Raw genomic sequence first — 12500 nt, forward strand, 5'->3', positions numbered from 1 at the left:
ATGTAATGTATATATGTATATATACACACATACATATGTATACATGTATGCATATATGGACATATATATTTAAATATTTCCACTAATGGAATGATTGATAACGTCGAAAGGTTTCGAAGTTCGATAAATCATTTTCCACTAAGGAATAATTTTACATACATACATGTATACATACATACATACATACATACATACATACATACAAGCACACACATACATTCATACTTACATTTTTAGGTGCAGGCATAGAAACGTCCTGCACATACTTAAATCCATTTATACATACATCTATACGTAGCCAGACATATATAATCAAACATATTTTCACACACACACACATTCATATATACATATACATGCATACAAACATACATACATATGTATATTATGCATACATACGTACGTAAATGTGAACACAAACATACCTACACACATTCATACATACATCGCGTGTGTATCGTTGGCGATTTTCTTTCTCCGTCTTCCCTTCTTTTGGACTTTCCTCTATTTCTGAAGAAGAGCTTTGCTCGAAACGTTAAATCCTCTTTCCTTCATTTCCTGAGCGTCTGATAATACAGTATTTGTACCATGTCCTCGCGTTATTGTTTTTTTCTTGTTTGTTCTTCTTTGTTTGGATTCATCATATATATATATATATATATATATATATATATATTTAAATATTTCCACTAATGGAATGATTGATAACGTCGAAAGGTTTCGAAGTTCGATAAATCATTTTCCATTAAGGAATAATTTTACATACATACATACATACATACATACATACATACATACATACATACATTCATACTTACATTTTTAGGTGCAGGCATATATATATATACACGGTAATCCCTCGACTATCGCGGGTGTTGCGTTCCAAAACCCGCCTCGATAGGTGAAAATCCGCGAAGTAGAAACGGTATTGTATTGTATATTTTTTAAAATTATTTTTATAATTTGTATATATTTATTTTATTACGAAAGTAAAACTACACCACGAAGGAATCGACCTAAGCTTAAATAATCTTTTCTATTCTAGGCACAAGGCCCGAAACTTTTATGTGTATGCATTCATTCATGCATGGATACGCGAATATATCATCATTATCATTGTCGCTGTACCGATTACTGCGTATTTGGGTTTGCTGGTGTCATATTTCCGGCATCCTGCATCTGATAAAGATTCCCTTCGCAAACAGCCAATTTTTCGCTGAACGAAACCACGGTTAACTTTCACTGACGGCAGACGACGGACGAAGTACTGCGAGTGAGAGGTAGGGGGGGGGGGCATTTGAACGAAAAACTCCGGTGTATATTTAAGTGTATGCTTCCTATGTTATTTAAAATTACTGATAATTGATCGATTGATTGGCTTCCAGCTTTTATTTATTCATTTATTTATTTATTTATTTATATATTTATATATTTATATATTTATTCGTCTATTTCTTTGTGTTCATTTATGTTCGTTTATTTTCATTTATTTGTTGTTTTTTTATATCTTTTTTTTCTTCCCAGATATAAGACGATATGAGAAAATCTAAAGCAAAAAATCGATGAAGAAAATAAAGAAAATAACAACAAAAACAAGAACAACAAGCGGAAGAAGAGGGGGAAGAAGCGGGGGAGGCAGAAGAGGAAGATAAAGAACATGGAAATCAAGAGAGCCAGGCTGAAGAGCTGATTCTTGAAGTCGATATCGTCGTATATGTTAGCAACATGCGGCCAATCATGGGGCCAGCATGTGGCTAACACGTGAGCAGCACGTGACCAATATATAGCCAGCATGTAAACCAATATGTGTTTAAAATGTGGCCTTTGTGCGACCAGTGTATGATTAGCATCTGACCATCACGTGACTATCGTGTAACTACCGTGTGACCGACATATGACAACGACTTGACCAATAGCTGGTCATCACGTGACTAAACAGCATCTGGCCAACGCGTTATTGACAGTTGACCAGTGTGTGACTATCATCTGCGTAGTATCTGGTCATCACGTGACCAGCACCTGACCAACGCGTTATCAGCAGCTGACCAGAGAGCGACCAACAACAACTTAGCAGTATCCGATCATCATGTGACCGATGTCTGACCAATGCGCTACCGACAACTGACCAAAGAGTGACCAAGATCTGAGCAGTATCTGATCATCACGTGACCAACACCCGACCAGCACATTATCGACAGCTGACCAACATGCGTGGGTGTGGAGTGTGTGATCAGTTTCTAATTAGCATTTGGTCGCTGGGTGACTAGCGAGTGACCAACACGTGACCAGCATGTGACCAACGCTAAAAACGGCGGGTAAGCAGCATGTGTCAGTTAGACTGCGATGTGAATACAATTAGCAAAGACAAGAAAATAGACACCTCTCGACTACCTCCACCCTGAAAATATAAACACCACCACCACCGCCACCTCCACCACCCCACCCTTCGCTTTTCTACTCCTGAAGAAATGAGGAAAAACAAACAAACAAACAAACAAGCAAACAGGAACTTGAAACAATTTAAGACCGAATTTAAACCAAGCTAAATAGAAGAAAAAAAAAACAACAAAAAAACTACAAGCAAATAAATAAACCCAACAACAACAACAACAACAACATAATAATAATAATAACAATAATAATAATAATAATAATAATAATAATATGATGATGATGGAGTGATGATGTGATTTTTAAAAGAAGTTTTCGATTAGTGAGTATAATAATTATTGAAGAAACGGCAGTCAACCGTAAAACTGAAACATCCATCTCAAAATACGCCATCGTCACGGTACAGGCCTCACCATCATAGACATCGGCGCCACCACCATAATCACTGCCATAGATACTAGCTGCAGCAGCATCAGTAAATACCACCGCCACAAATATATATATATATATATATATATATATATACATATTATCAGTTCTGATATAACTTCTACGCCACCAAGCCACTACGACCACCACCTCTTAGCACTTTGTTATCATAGACGGCACACAGCCGTCCACCATTATCACTACCAACATAAACATCGTCGCCGTAGATACCATCATCATCAACGTCATTACAAAGTACCATCAGCTTTCAAACGGAAAAAAAGAAAACCAAAGCACCAGCCGTGGAACCTTACTACATCGCCACTGTCTCATCAGGCCTCATCTCCGCAGACTGCACTACCATTCCATCACAGTCGCTTTCACCAAGAACATTGCCATTGTAGATACCATCACCGTCAGTGCGAAACACTACTGGCTCAAACAAAACAAAACAAAACAAAAGCAACAAAACACGGCCCTGCTGCTGTAAACCCCTACACTACACCACAGAAGCGCCGCTGTGCTACGGGCTACACCAGCGCCACATACATATTAATGTGCATCAACACCACTGCTACAGATATCATAATCATAACAGCCACAGCAAAATTAAATGCATAAATAAATAAATAGTTATTGATAAATAAACAAAATAATTTTTTTAAAATGCATTTAAGTTCTACGAACACTAGAAAGAAAAACAAAATCTGTTCTGAATGAATCGCAGCTTTAAACAGAAAATAAAAAAGCTATCAACAATAATAACAACAAAATATAGCAACCATTAACACTGTAACCACCACCACCACCACCAACAACACCACCACCACCAACAGCAGCCAACAACAACAGCAACATCGCTTCTTCTTCTTTTTCTTCACTATAGATTTAGTTTCGTTGTAAGTTATTTCATCATGGCAGCAGCTTGGCAGGCGCCATGATAGAATTTAGGACCCAAAGCGAATGCAACACTCGACGGGCAAAAAAAAACAAAAAAACAAACTGTTTTAGTTTGTAAATGTTAGAATAAAGAAGACTCAGGAATACACACAACACGCGTACACACCCACATACACACGCACGCATATAACACAGATACATACACATATTAGCACACCCACATACGTACAAAATACGCGCATATCCATAAAAACACACACACAAACATACGCACGTACAAAATCGCTCATATACATACAACCACACACACACCCACACACACACAAACACACAGAAACATACTCATATATCATAGGGAATATTTTCTGTGTTTAAGGAAAATGGCATTGCATGTTTAAATTTCTAGAGATTTAATTCATATTCTTTCATAAAATTCCTGATAAGCATTATAATAACAGCGGTGTTAATTATTGTTGTTATTATTATTATTGTTATTATTATTACACTGTTTTGCATACTTTACACATTCATACATACCTTTACTTGGCTGAATGCAACGGTTTGCCTTGGCACTTGATAATATTGACTTATAAACTCAGAGAAATTTCATACGTTTCTTAAAGGAACTTTAAAAAAATACAAATCAAAATCACAACATACGCATACACACACATATACAGTTGCATGTGCACGCTCATACTTCTACCTACGTAGAGGTCTTTTATCTTATGGGCAGTTTATCACAACAGATATGGCTGCTAGTCATTTTACTCTTGATTCGGAACTACAGAAAGTGAAGCTGGCCATTCTGGGTGCTCCGGGCGTGGGTAAAACTTCGATAATCCAACAGTTTGTTTGCAGTCATTTCACGGAGGATTACGAACCAACAGAATCCAAGCAAGTCTACATACCGTCCGTCATTATCAACGATCATTTGTACGAACTGAAAATCATTGATTCTCCTTATATTCCGTACTTTCCAGTAAATTCTCTGTATGAATGGACAGATTTTCGCGGCTACGAGTTGCGCAGCGCCACAGCATACGTTCTAGTTTACGACATCACGTCGGAGGAAAGTTTTCAGTACATTAAATCGCTTCGGGAACAAATAATCGAGAGCAGGGACATGCAGGATGTTCCCATCTTCGTGGTTGGTAACAAGCACGACCAAGCCGAAGAGAGAGGCATGTCGAGGCGGGAAGTGGCAAATGTCGTTAAAAAACAGTGGAAGTGCGGCTACGTGGAGTGTTCAGCCAAATACAATTGGCACATTGTGCTCTTGTTTAAAGAGTTAATGAAAACAATTGACTATATAGATTACGGACATAAACCCACGGCGATTCGGGTACAGGACGCATTGCGGCGCAATAGGTGTGTCATCTTATGACACACTTTTTTTTATACTGGTTAAATTATTTAATAATAATGTTTGATTAAAAAGTATAAAAAAACCCCCAAAAAACCAAATGTTGAAAATTTTGTTACATATGTTTATATAAAGACACAAAATTTAATATGTATGTACATATATATACATGCATGAGTATGAAAAAAAAAAGATATACAATAACAAATATATATATACATATATATATGTGTATATATATATACACACATAAAGCTATGGTTATATCAATATATATATATATATATATATATATATATATATATATATATATATATATACATACGTGTGTGTGTATTCATACATACATGTATGTATATATATATATATACACACATGTATATGTAACTATAAGTAAATAAACAACTACATACATATATATATGTGTATACGTATTCCCGTATATATATATATATATATATATATATATATATATATATATATATATATGTGTGTGTGTGTGTGTGTGTGTGTGTGTGTGTGTGTGTATGCATATATATATCTAAAAATGTATGTATATATGTATGTATACGTTCATCCCATTCCATCTTCCTTCCACTATCATACATGGCATCTTTGTCCATTTTCATTTATTTATTTCTATACTTTCACACACATCCACATCTACATTTACGCCTACACATGTAAATGTCTCTTAATGTATGTATGCATGTATGTGTGTATGTATGTATGTATGTAAGTATGTATGTATGTATGTATGTATGTGTGTAGTATGTGTGTGTATGTACGACTATTTGCGTATGCATATATGAATAAAAGTATCTAATTATCTGTCTGTCTATCTATCTATCTATCTATCTATCTATCTATCTATCTATCTATCTATCTATCTATCTATCTATCTATCTATCTATCTATCTATCTATCTATCTCTCCCTTTCTCTCTGTCTCTCTGCATATATATATATATATATATACGTGCATGTGTATACATATACGTATGTATGTCGTTATGTGTGTGTGTGTGTGTGTTTTCTTTCCAAGCTGTACATCATATTTATTTGCAGGACCATTTCATAAGAAAGCAAACACAGAAACGAACAAAATGTATAAAAACAATCAATAAATAAATTAAAGAAACCAAATAAAATTATAGAATAAAAGCAAAGCAAATATATTTCTTGGCTTCCGTCTGAAGAAAATGAAAGAAGAATTCAAAATTTAAAAATAACCATGATGGCTGCTAACCCAGCATCGATAACATCGTTTCTAAAAGCCAGCAGTCGTCCCAGAATGGCCAGTATTTCTCTCTGTGGTGGCCACCACACAATCAGGAACGCCATCATCGCCCCGCTCCGCCACAGAGGTCACTCATGACTGGCTAGCATTGCTAAATTCACGGTAAGCATTCTCATTATCCATGTTCCGCCACAATCACGACCCGTTCTAGCAATGAGAAGGTTGTCTCAAATGGCAGACGATCGACAATCTAGCTTATGGCAAGTATCTTTAACGGTTTAAATGCTTCTAAAATTTTGGAAGAAAAGGTGGAAAAGAGACGTTAATAAGTGACTGAAGAGTCGAGATGATTTCATTTGCTATTCTATCTCATTAAAGACATTCACCCAACTTTGTTAAGTTCTCGACCAATAAATTATAAATTCCTATTTGTGTCTCTTATTTATTTTTGTTCTTAATTCGATGACTGATGTTGTTGTCTTTATTTCTCTCTCCCCACACACCCTCTCCCATTTTCTCCCATTTTCTCTCTCTCTCTCTCTCTCTCTCTCTCTCTCTCTCTCTCTCTCTCTCGCTCGCTCGCTCGGTCATTCTTTCTCATTATTTCTCACGTAAATATGTATAAAGGTGTGTATGTATGTATTACGCCATTGTCTGGCTTCCAAATTAGTTCGTACACACACACACATATATATACATATGTGTATGTGTGTGTACATATGTATGAATTCACGTACATATTAATATATATGTGTGTGTGTGTGTATATTAAGAAATCTATCTACACATACTCGCACACACACACAGACACAGACACAGACACACACACACATACATTTACATATGAAATATATTAAGCGTGTCGATAATAACTGGAATGTTTCCGCTGACGATATTTTATTTTTGAATTTCGAAAGCGTGAGGGCTTATATTTGATTCATTTTTATCTGTTTTATTTAATTTTAGTTTTATTTAATTATTTAGTTTAATTATTTTGTTTCAGTTTTACACGGAAACGAAGAAATATATTTGAACAAATTGCGTAAAGTGAAGGAAAGAAATGAGGAAGTATTGAAGAGTGGAAAGAAAGAAGAGATAGACGCGGAGGGGTAGAGACAGAGAAAGGGGATGAGAAGGTGGAGAAGGAGGAGGGAAGGGGGGGATAAGAGGAGAAGGAGGAGGAGAAAAAAACAGGTAAAAATCTGATGAAAGGTTAAAGGAAGGCGGAAAAGCAATTTTAAAATTATAATGGCCACTGTTGGCGAAAAAATGTGTCCTACAAGTTCTGTCTAACAGAGGCACACTAGGTCAGAAATATAGGGGACAAAAAGGGACCATACGCAGGTGTGACAGTGTTAAGACGTTTGTTTCCCAATCACATGATCTCCGGTTCAATCCCAATGCTTAGTATGGCAACTTAGCATTTTACCTGAGGTGCTAACAGTACTGTCAGTTTGTCGCCTTAATAATAATAATAATAATAGTAGTAGTAGTAGTAGTAGTAGTAATAATAATAATAATAATAAAAAAAAATAATAATGATTGATAATAGCTTCAAATTTTGGCTCAGGGACAGCTATTTCGGGGGAAAGGGGTTAAGTCGATTACATCGACCCTAGTACTCAACTGGTACTTATTTTTTCGACTCCGAGAGGATGAAAGGCAAAGTGGATCTCAGCGGAATTTGAACTCAGAACGTAAAGACGGACGAAACGCCACTAAGCATTTTGTCAGGCGTGCTTGTGTGTATACCCTCACAAACATACACATGCATATATACAAATGTATGTATGTCTGTAATGACGTATGTAGAATGTGCGTCTAATTTAGAAGAAATTTAGAAGCGCAGTCTGTCGCCTTTCCAAATGTAATTAGAGGGGTTTTAATTACCGTTTCTAGCAGTTTGGCCGACCACATACCGGTTTGTCAAGTCAGCTGATTAGTATTTAGTGTTTTCAAGTGCGCAGATTCCATGCATGCATATCCGTACGCATGCGCATATCACAATGGTTATTAACTACTATAACTGTACACGATAGATATTGCCGCGTATTCATTGCTGTCCCCATTCGCCGTAAGAAACAACTGTTGCCTAGCAACAAACGGGGTTAGCCATTTCATTACGCGCGTCAATTAGTGAGCATTTGTCTTTCTGTGCGTGTGTCCCTATGTGTGTGTATGTATGTGTGTGTGTGTGTGTCTGTGTCTGTGTATGTGTGTGTGTGTGTGTGTGTGTGTGTGTGTGTGTGTGTGTGTGTGTGTGTGTAAATGCGTGTTTCTGAAAGTTATCTACGGGTATATACTGGATTCGTTGCATACATGAATGTGTGGTTAACAGCAGACGCAGTATTTAATCCCGAAAGCGATATCACAAGTTTTTTTTTTCCGATACTACAATTTATTTTCAGACGTGGCTGTGTGATAAAAAAGCTTATTTCCGAACCACATGGTTCCGATTTCAGTCCCATTGAGCGGTACGCGGCACCTTGGGCAAGTGTCTTCTACTACAGCCTAAGGCCGACCAAAGCTTTGTGAGTGGATGACAGACGGAAACTGAAAAAAGCCCTCGGATATATATATATATATATATATATCAGATCATTAAGAATGGAATGTCCGATTTTCTTAGGCACAAAGTTTGACAATCGTTAACTCAAAAGTTTTATCATGACAATTCTTTGTTTTACAACATTGAAGAGTTACATCATCACTTTTCGAAATGCAATTCACGGTGTTTAATTATATTGTGAGTTTTCTCTTGTAAATCAATTTTTGTGATTCCATGGATAGATCAAAGATTCGTGTTGTTTATGAATGTGAGTTCCTTCGAGGAGCCAGTGCATCCTAGACGGCTCGAAACATCAATGAGGTGTTTGGTGAAGATGTGGCGAATGAGCACACTTTAATGCTTCATTTGTTTCGTTCGTTAGACAGCGGCCATGCTGGTGCACCGCCTTGAAGAATTTTTAATCGAATGAATCGCTTCCAATACCCTTTCAGTTTTTCTTTTCTCTTGTTTTTAAAGACTCGTACTTGCTATATCTGTCTATTTTGCCGAACTGCTAAGTTGCGGGGACGTATACACACCAACACCGGTTGCCAAGTAGTAACGGGTAACAAATACATGTAATCAACTAGCCGCTACCCATCAAATGTTATACCTTGCTGCACCTGTAGTAAAAAGGATTATTATTGTTGTTGCTGTCGTTGTTAGCGCCCCTATTCAACCATCTTTCACCAAGTAGTACTATCATCAAAAATCATTTCGCCAAGGCTATCCCATCACTTCTTCTTCAGACATAGTATATCGAAGATTACATTATCCAATGTGCTCTTTCTCTTAAAATAAAAGAAATAGTCGGGTTTTGACATGACGATTTGGCTATACTTCTTAGCAGATCGAGCGACTGACAAGAAGCATTCGTGTTGGCTACTTTTAGCTTGATATCTAGAAATGTTTGCTAAACGTCGATGTTCACTTCATGACCGGAAGTCTGCTGTAACACACAATGTTTTCTCATGGAGATTCTGTAACCGGAAGGCAACGGGAGGCTGTATTATATTTGCCTGTTATACGGTAACGAACTATCTAGACATCCTGTAATCGAAACCAATATCGATATTTAATCTCTAGGCCGGAAATCAATGCTGATGTTATACTGACTTGTACTATCGAGAACCGGAAGTCATTGCAAATTGTAATTTTAATTTGCTACGGAACCAGAGTTTTCTGTCTGACAGAATTTAAGTAGTAAGAAATGTCTAAAATATGATCTGGACACGATATTCAAAGTATTCAACATAATACAGTGATATTTGTACATATATAAATATATTGAGTATGCATGCGTGTATACATACATGCACCTACATATCTATACACACACTTGCACATCGCAATGATAGATCGCTGACCACTACACTTATATTTTTTTCTCCTTGTTTCTCTCCTTGTTTCTTTCTGTGTTCCTTTCAATTGAAGAGCGTAGGCTCGAAACGTCAAAGACTTTCTCTATTCACGAGCGTTAAACTAATACATCCATTTGTTGCTTACGCCACCTGTCTTCGTCTGTTGTTTTTTCGTAAATTCTCCCATATATATATATATATATATATATATATATATATATATATATATATATATATATATATATATATATATATATATATATATATATATATTCTTGAGCAAAATACCTAATTTCACGTTGCTCTTGTCCACTCAGTTGTAAATGATGAGAGGAGTACGGATCCGCTCGCCTGGCCAGAGGGGTGGCATCATTCGAAAGCTAAAACAATGCGAAGCGCATTGTAACTAGCGATGTGTAATACTATCCGATAGTCTGGTCGACGCTGTAACACCGCGATGTAGTCACTTAATGACGTGTGTCATTCATGTCCTAATAATAATAATAATAATAATTATCACTTTGATGGCATGAACTGCTCTCTTACTCAATAATAATAATAATAATAATAATAATAATAATAATAATAATAATAATAATAATAATAATGATGATGATGATGATGATAATAATAATAATAATAATAATAATAATAATAATAATAATAATAATAATAATAACGATGATGATGATAATAATAATAATAATAATAATATAGAAAGAAAACAAGCACACGCACGCACGCACGCATGCGCGCACACGTACACGGACGCACGCACACACACACATACACATACACATTACTTGATTCTCTGTTTGAAGAATTTCTAATAAGAAATGTTTTATATGTTTTCTACTACATGGTACAATATTGTAACTCCTATCAGTTAATGAAACGTGTGTAATGGTGTATAAATAAGACTAAAAAATGTCCCAATCTCTTATATATATATATAACGGTGCGATTTAGAACATATATATTACTATAGCCAACAGCTGATATTTCGGCACCACAAACGCCCGTAAAAACATCAAATAAACCACACATATAAAAAAAAAGGCGGATAAGCATTTAAAATAAATTATATTAGATAAAGTTCTATCGTTTAGCTATGGCGTCTGTTTGTTCGTGACATGAAAATGTTCAAACAGGCTTTTTATTATTTAAAGCATTTCGCCAAATGACGAATGTGCGTGAAGTCAGCAGCTGTAAATAAGAGCTGCTTCTACTCTCTCTCCCTTTTATATCTCTCTTTTGTTTTATCTCTCTCTTTTGTTTTCTCTCTCTCTCTCTCTCTCTCTCTCTCTCTGTCACTGACACATACACATATACATGCAAAGTCACTCTCACATACACATATACACACGCACTCACATCGACGCATTTAAACGTTGCTGAGGAGCAGCTGTTCCGGTTTCCGTTCCTTCTCTGTGTAAATAGAGATCAGTCTCTCCATCCATCTATCTATCTATCTATCTATCTATCTATCTATCTATCTATCTATCTAAATACATACACGCACACACACGCACCTACACCGGTTGTCAAGCAGTGATGCGACAAACACACATAAAGACACGCACACATTGATACATACATACGTATATATATATATATATATAATAATATTATTAGGGACAAAATCCAAAATTACAGGTAAAAAACTCAATTAAAATCAATTTATATATATATATATATATATATATATATATATATATATATATATATGTATGTATACCATATTTTAACGTGTATCATCGTGTATAAGGAAATCTGTAATTTTCGGGGGCTTAATTTTGTAAGGGATTATAATACTATCCATTTATAAGAAACTCCCATATTTTTTTAACCTAATTTTTGACAAAAAAGGGTTCCTTATACACGTTAATATACAGTATACACACACACACATATATATGACGGGTTTCTTTAAGTTTCCGTCTACCAAATCCACTTACAAGGCTTTCGTGGGCTCAAGACTATAGTGAAAAGAACTTGCTCAAGGTGTCACCGAAACAAGTGAAAGATATACACAGCGGTAGTGGAGGTGGATGCGCTGTATGTATGTGTGTGTGTGTGTGTGTGTGTGTGTGTGTGTGTGTGTGTGTGTGTGTGTGTGTGTGTGTGTGTGTGTGTGTGTGTGTGTGTGCGTGTGTGTGGACGTGTGTCTACCAAATACGACTAAAATGTCAAACGGATTGACTCAAGACAGCCATCAACAATCACGTTTAATTAACAGGCCGCCACTTTTCCAGCCGACCAAGTT

The 12500-nt window shown here is 36.0% G+C and overlaps 1 protein-coding gene across 5 annotated transcripts in view; it reads left to right on the forward strand.

Annotated features, from left to right (window-relative positions):
* LOC106874378 (ras-like protein family member 10B) overlaps positions 1-6753 on the forward strand; it is a 67828-nt gene extending 61075 nt beyond the window's left edge. For 3 of the 5 annotated variants that reach the window (XM_089341478.1, XM_089341480.1, XM_089341477.1), the window contains exon 2: positions 1525-6753. In XM_089341478.1, coding sequence (XP_089197604.1) covers positions 4472-5107 — 636 coding nt within the window. In that variant the 5' untranslated portion in view covers positions 1525-4471 and the 3' untranslated portion in view covers positions 5108-6753. Of the gene's footprint in view, positions 1-826; positions 926-1524 lie in introns of those variants that run through there. The other 2 variants (XM_089341479.1, XR_016238274.1) reach the window with 2 other exon arrangements.
* Positions 6754-12500: the final 5747 nt, after the last annotated feature.

The sequence above is a fragment of the Octopus bimaculoides genome, chromosome 24, assembly GCF_046866305.1.
Source record: "Octopus bimaculoides isolate indiv1 chromosome 24, ASM4686630v1, whole genome shotgun sequence".
In the NCBI taxonomy this organism is placed as follows: domain Eukaryota; kingdom Metazoa; phylum Mollusca; class Cephalopoda; order Octopoda; family Octopodidae; genus Octopus; species Octopus bimaculoides.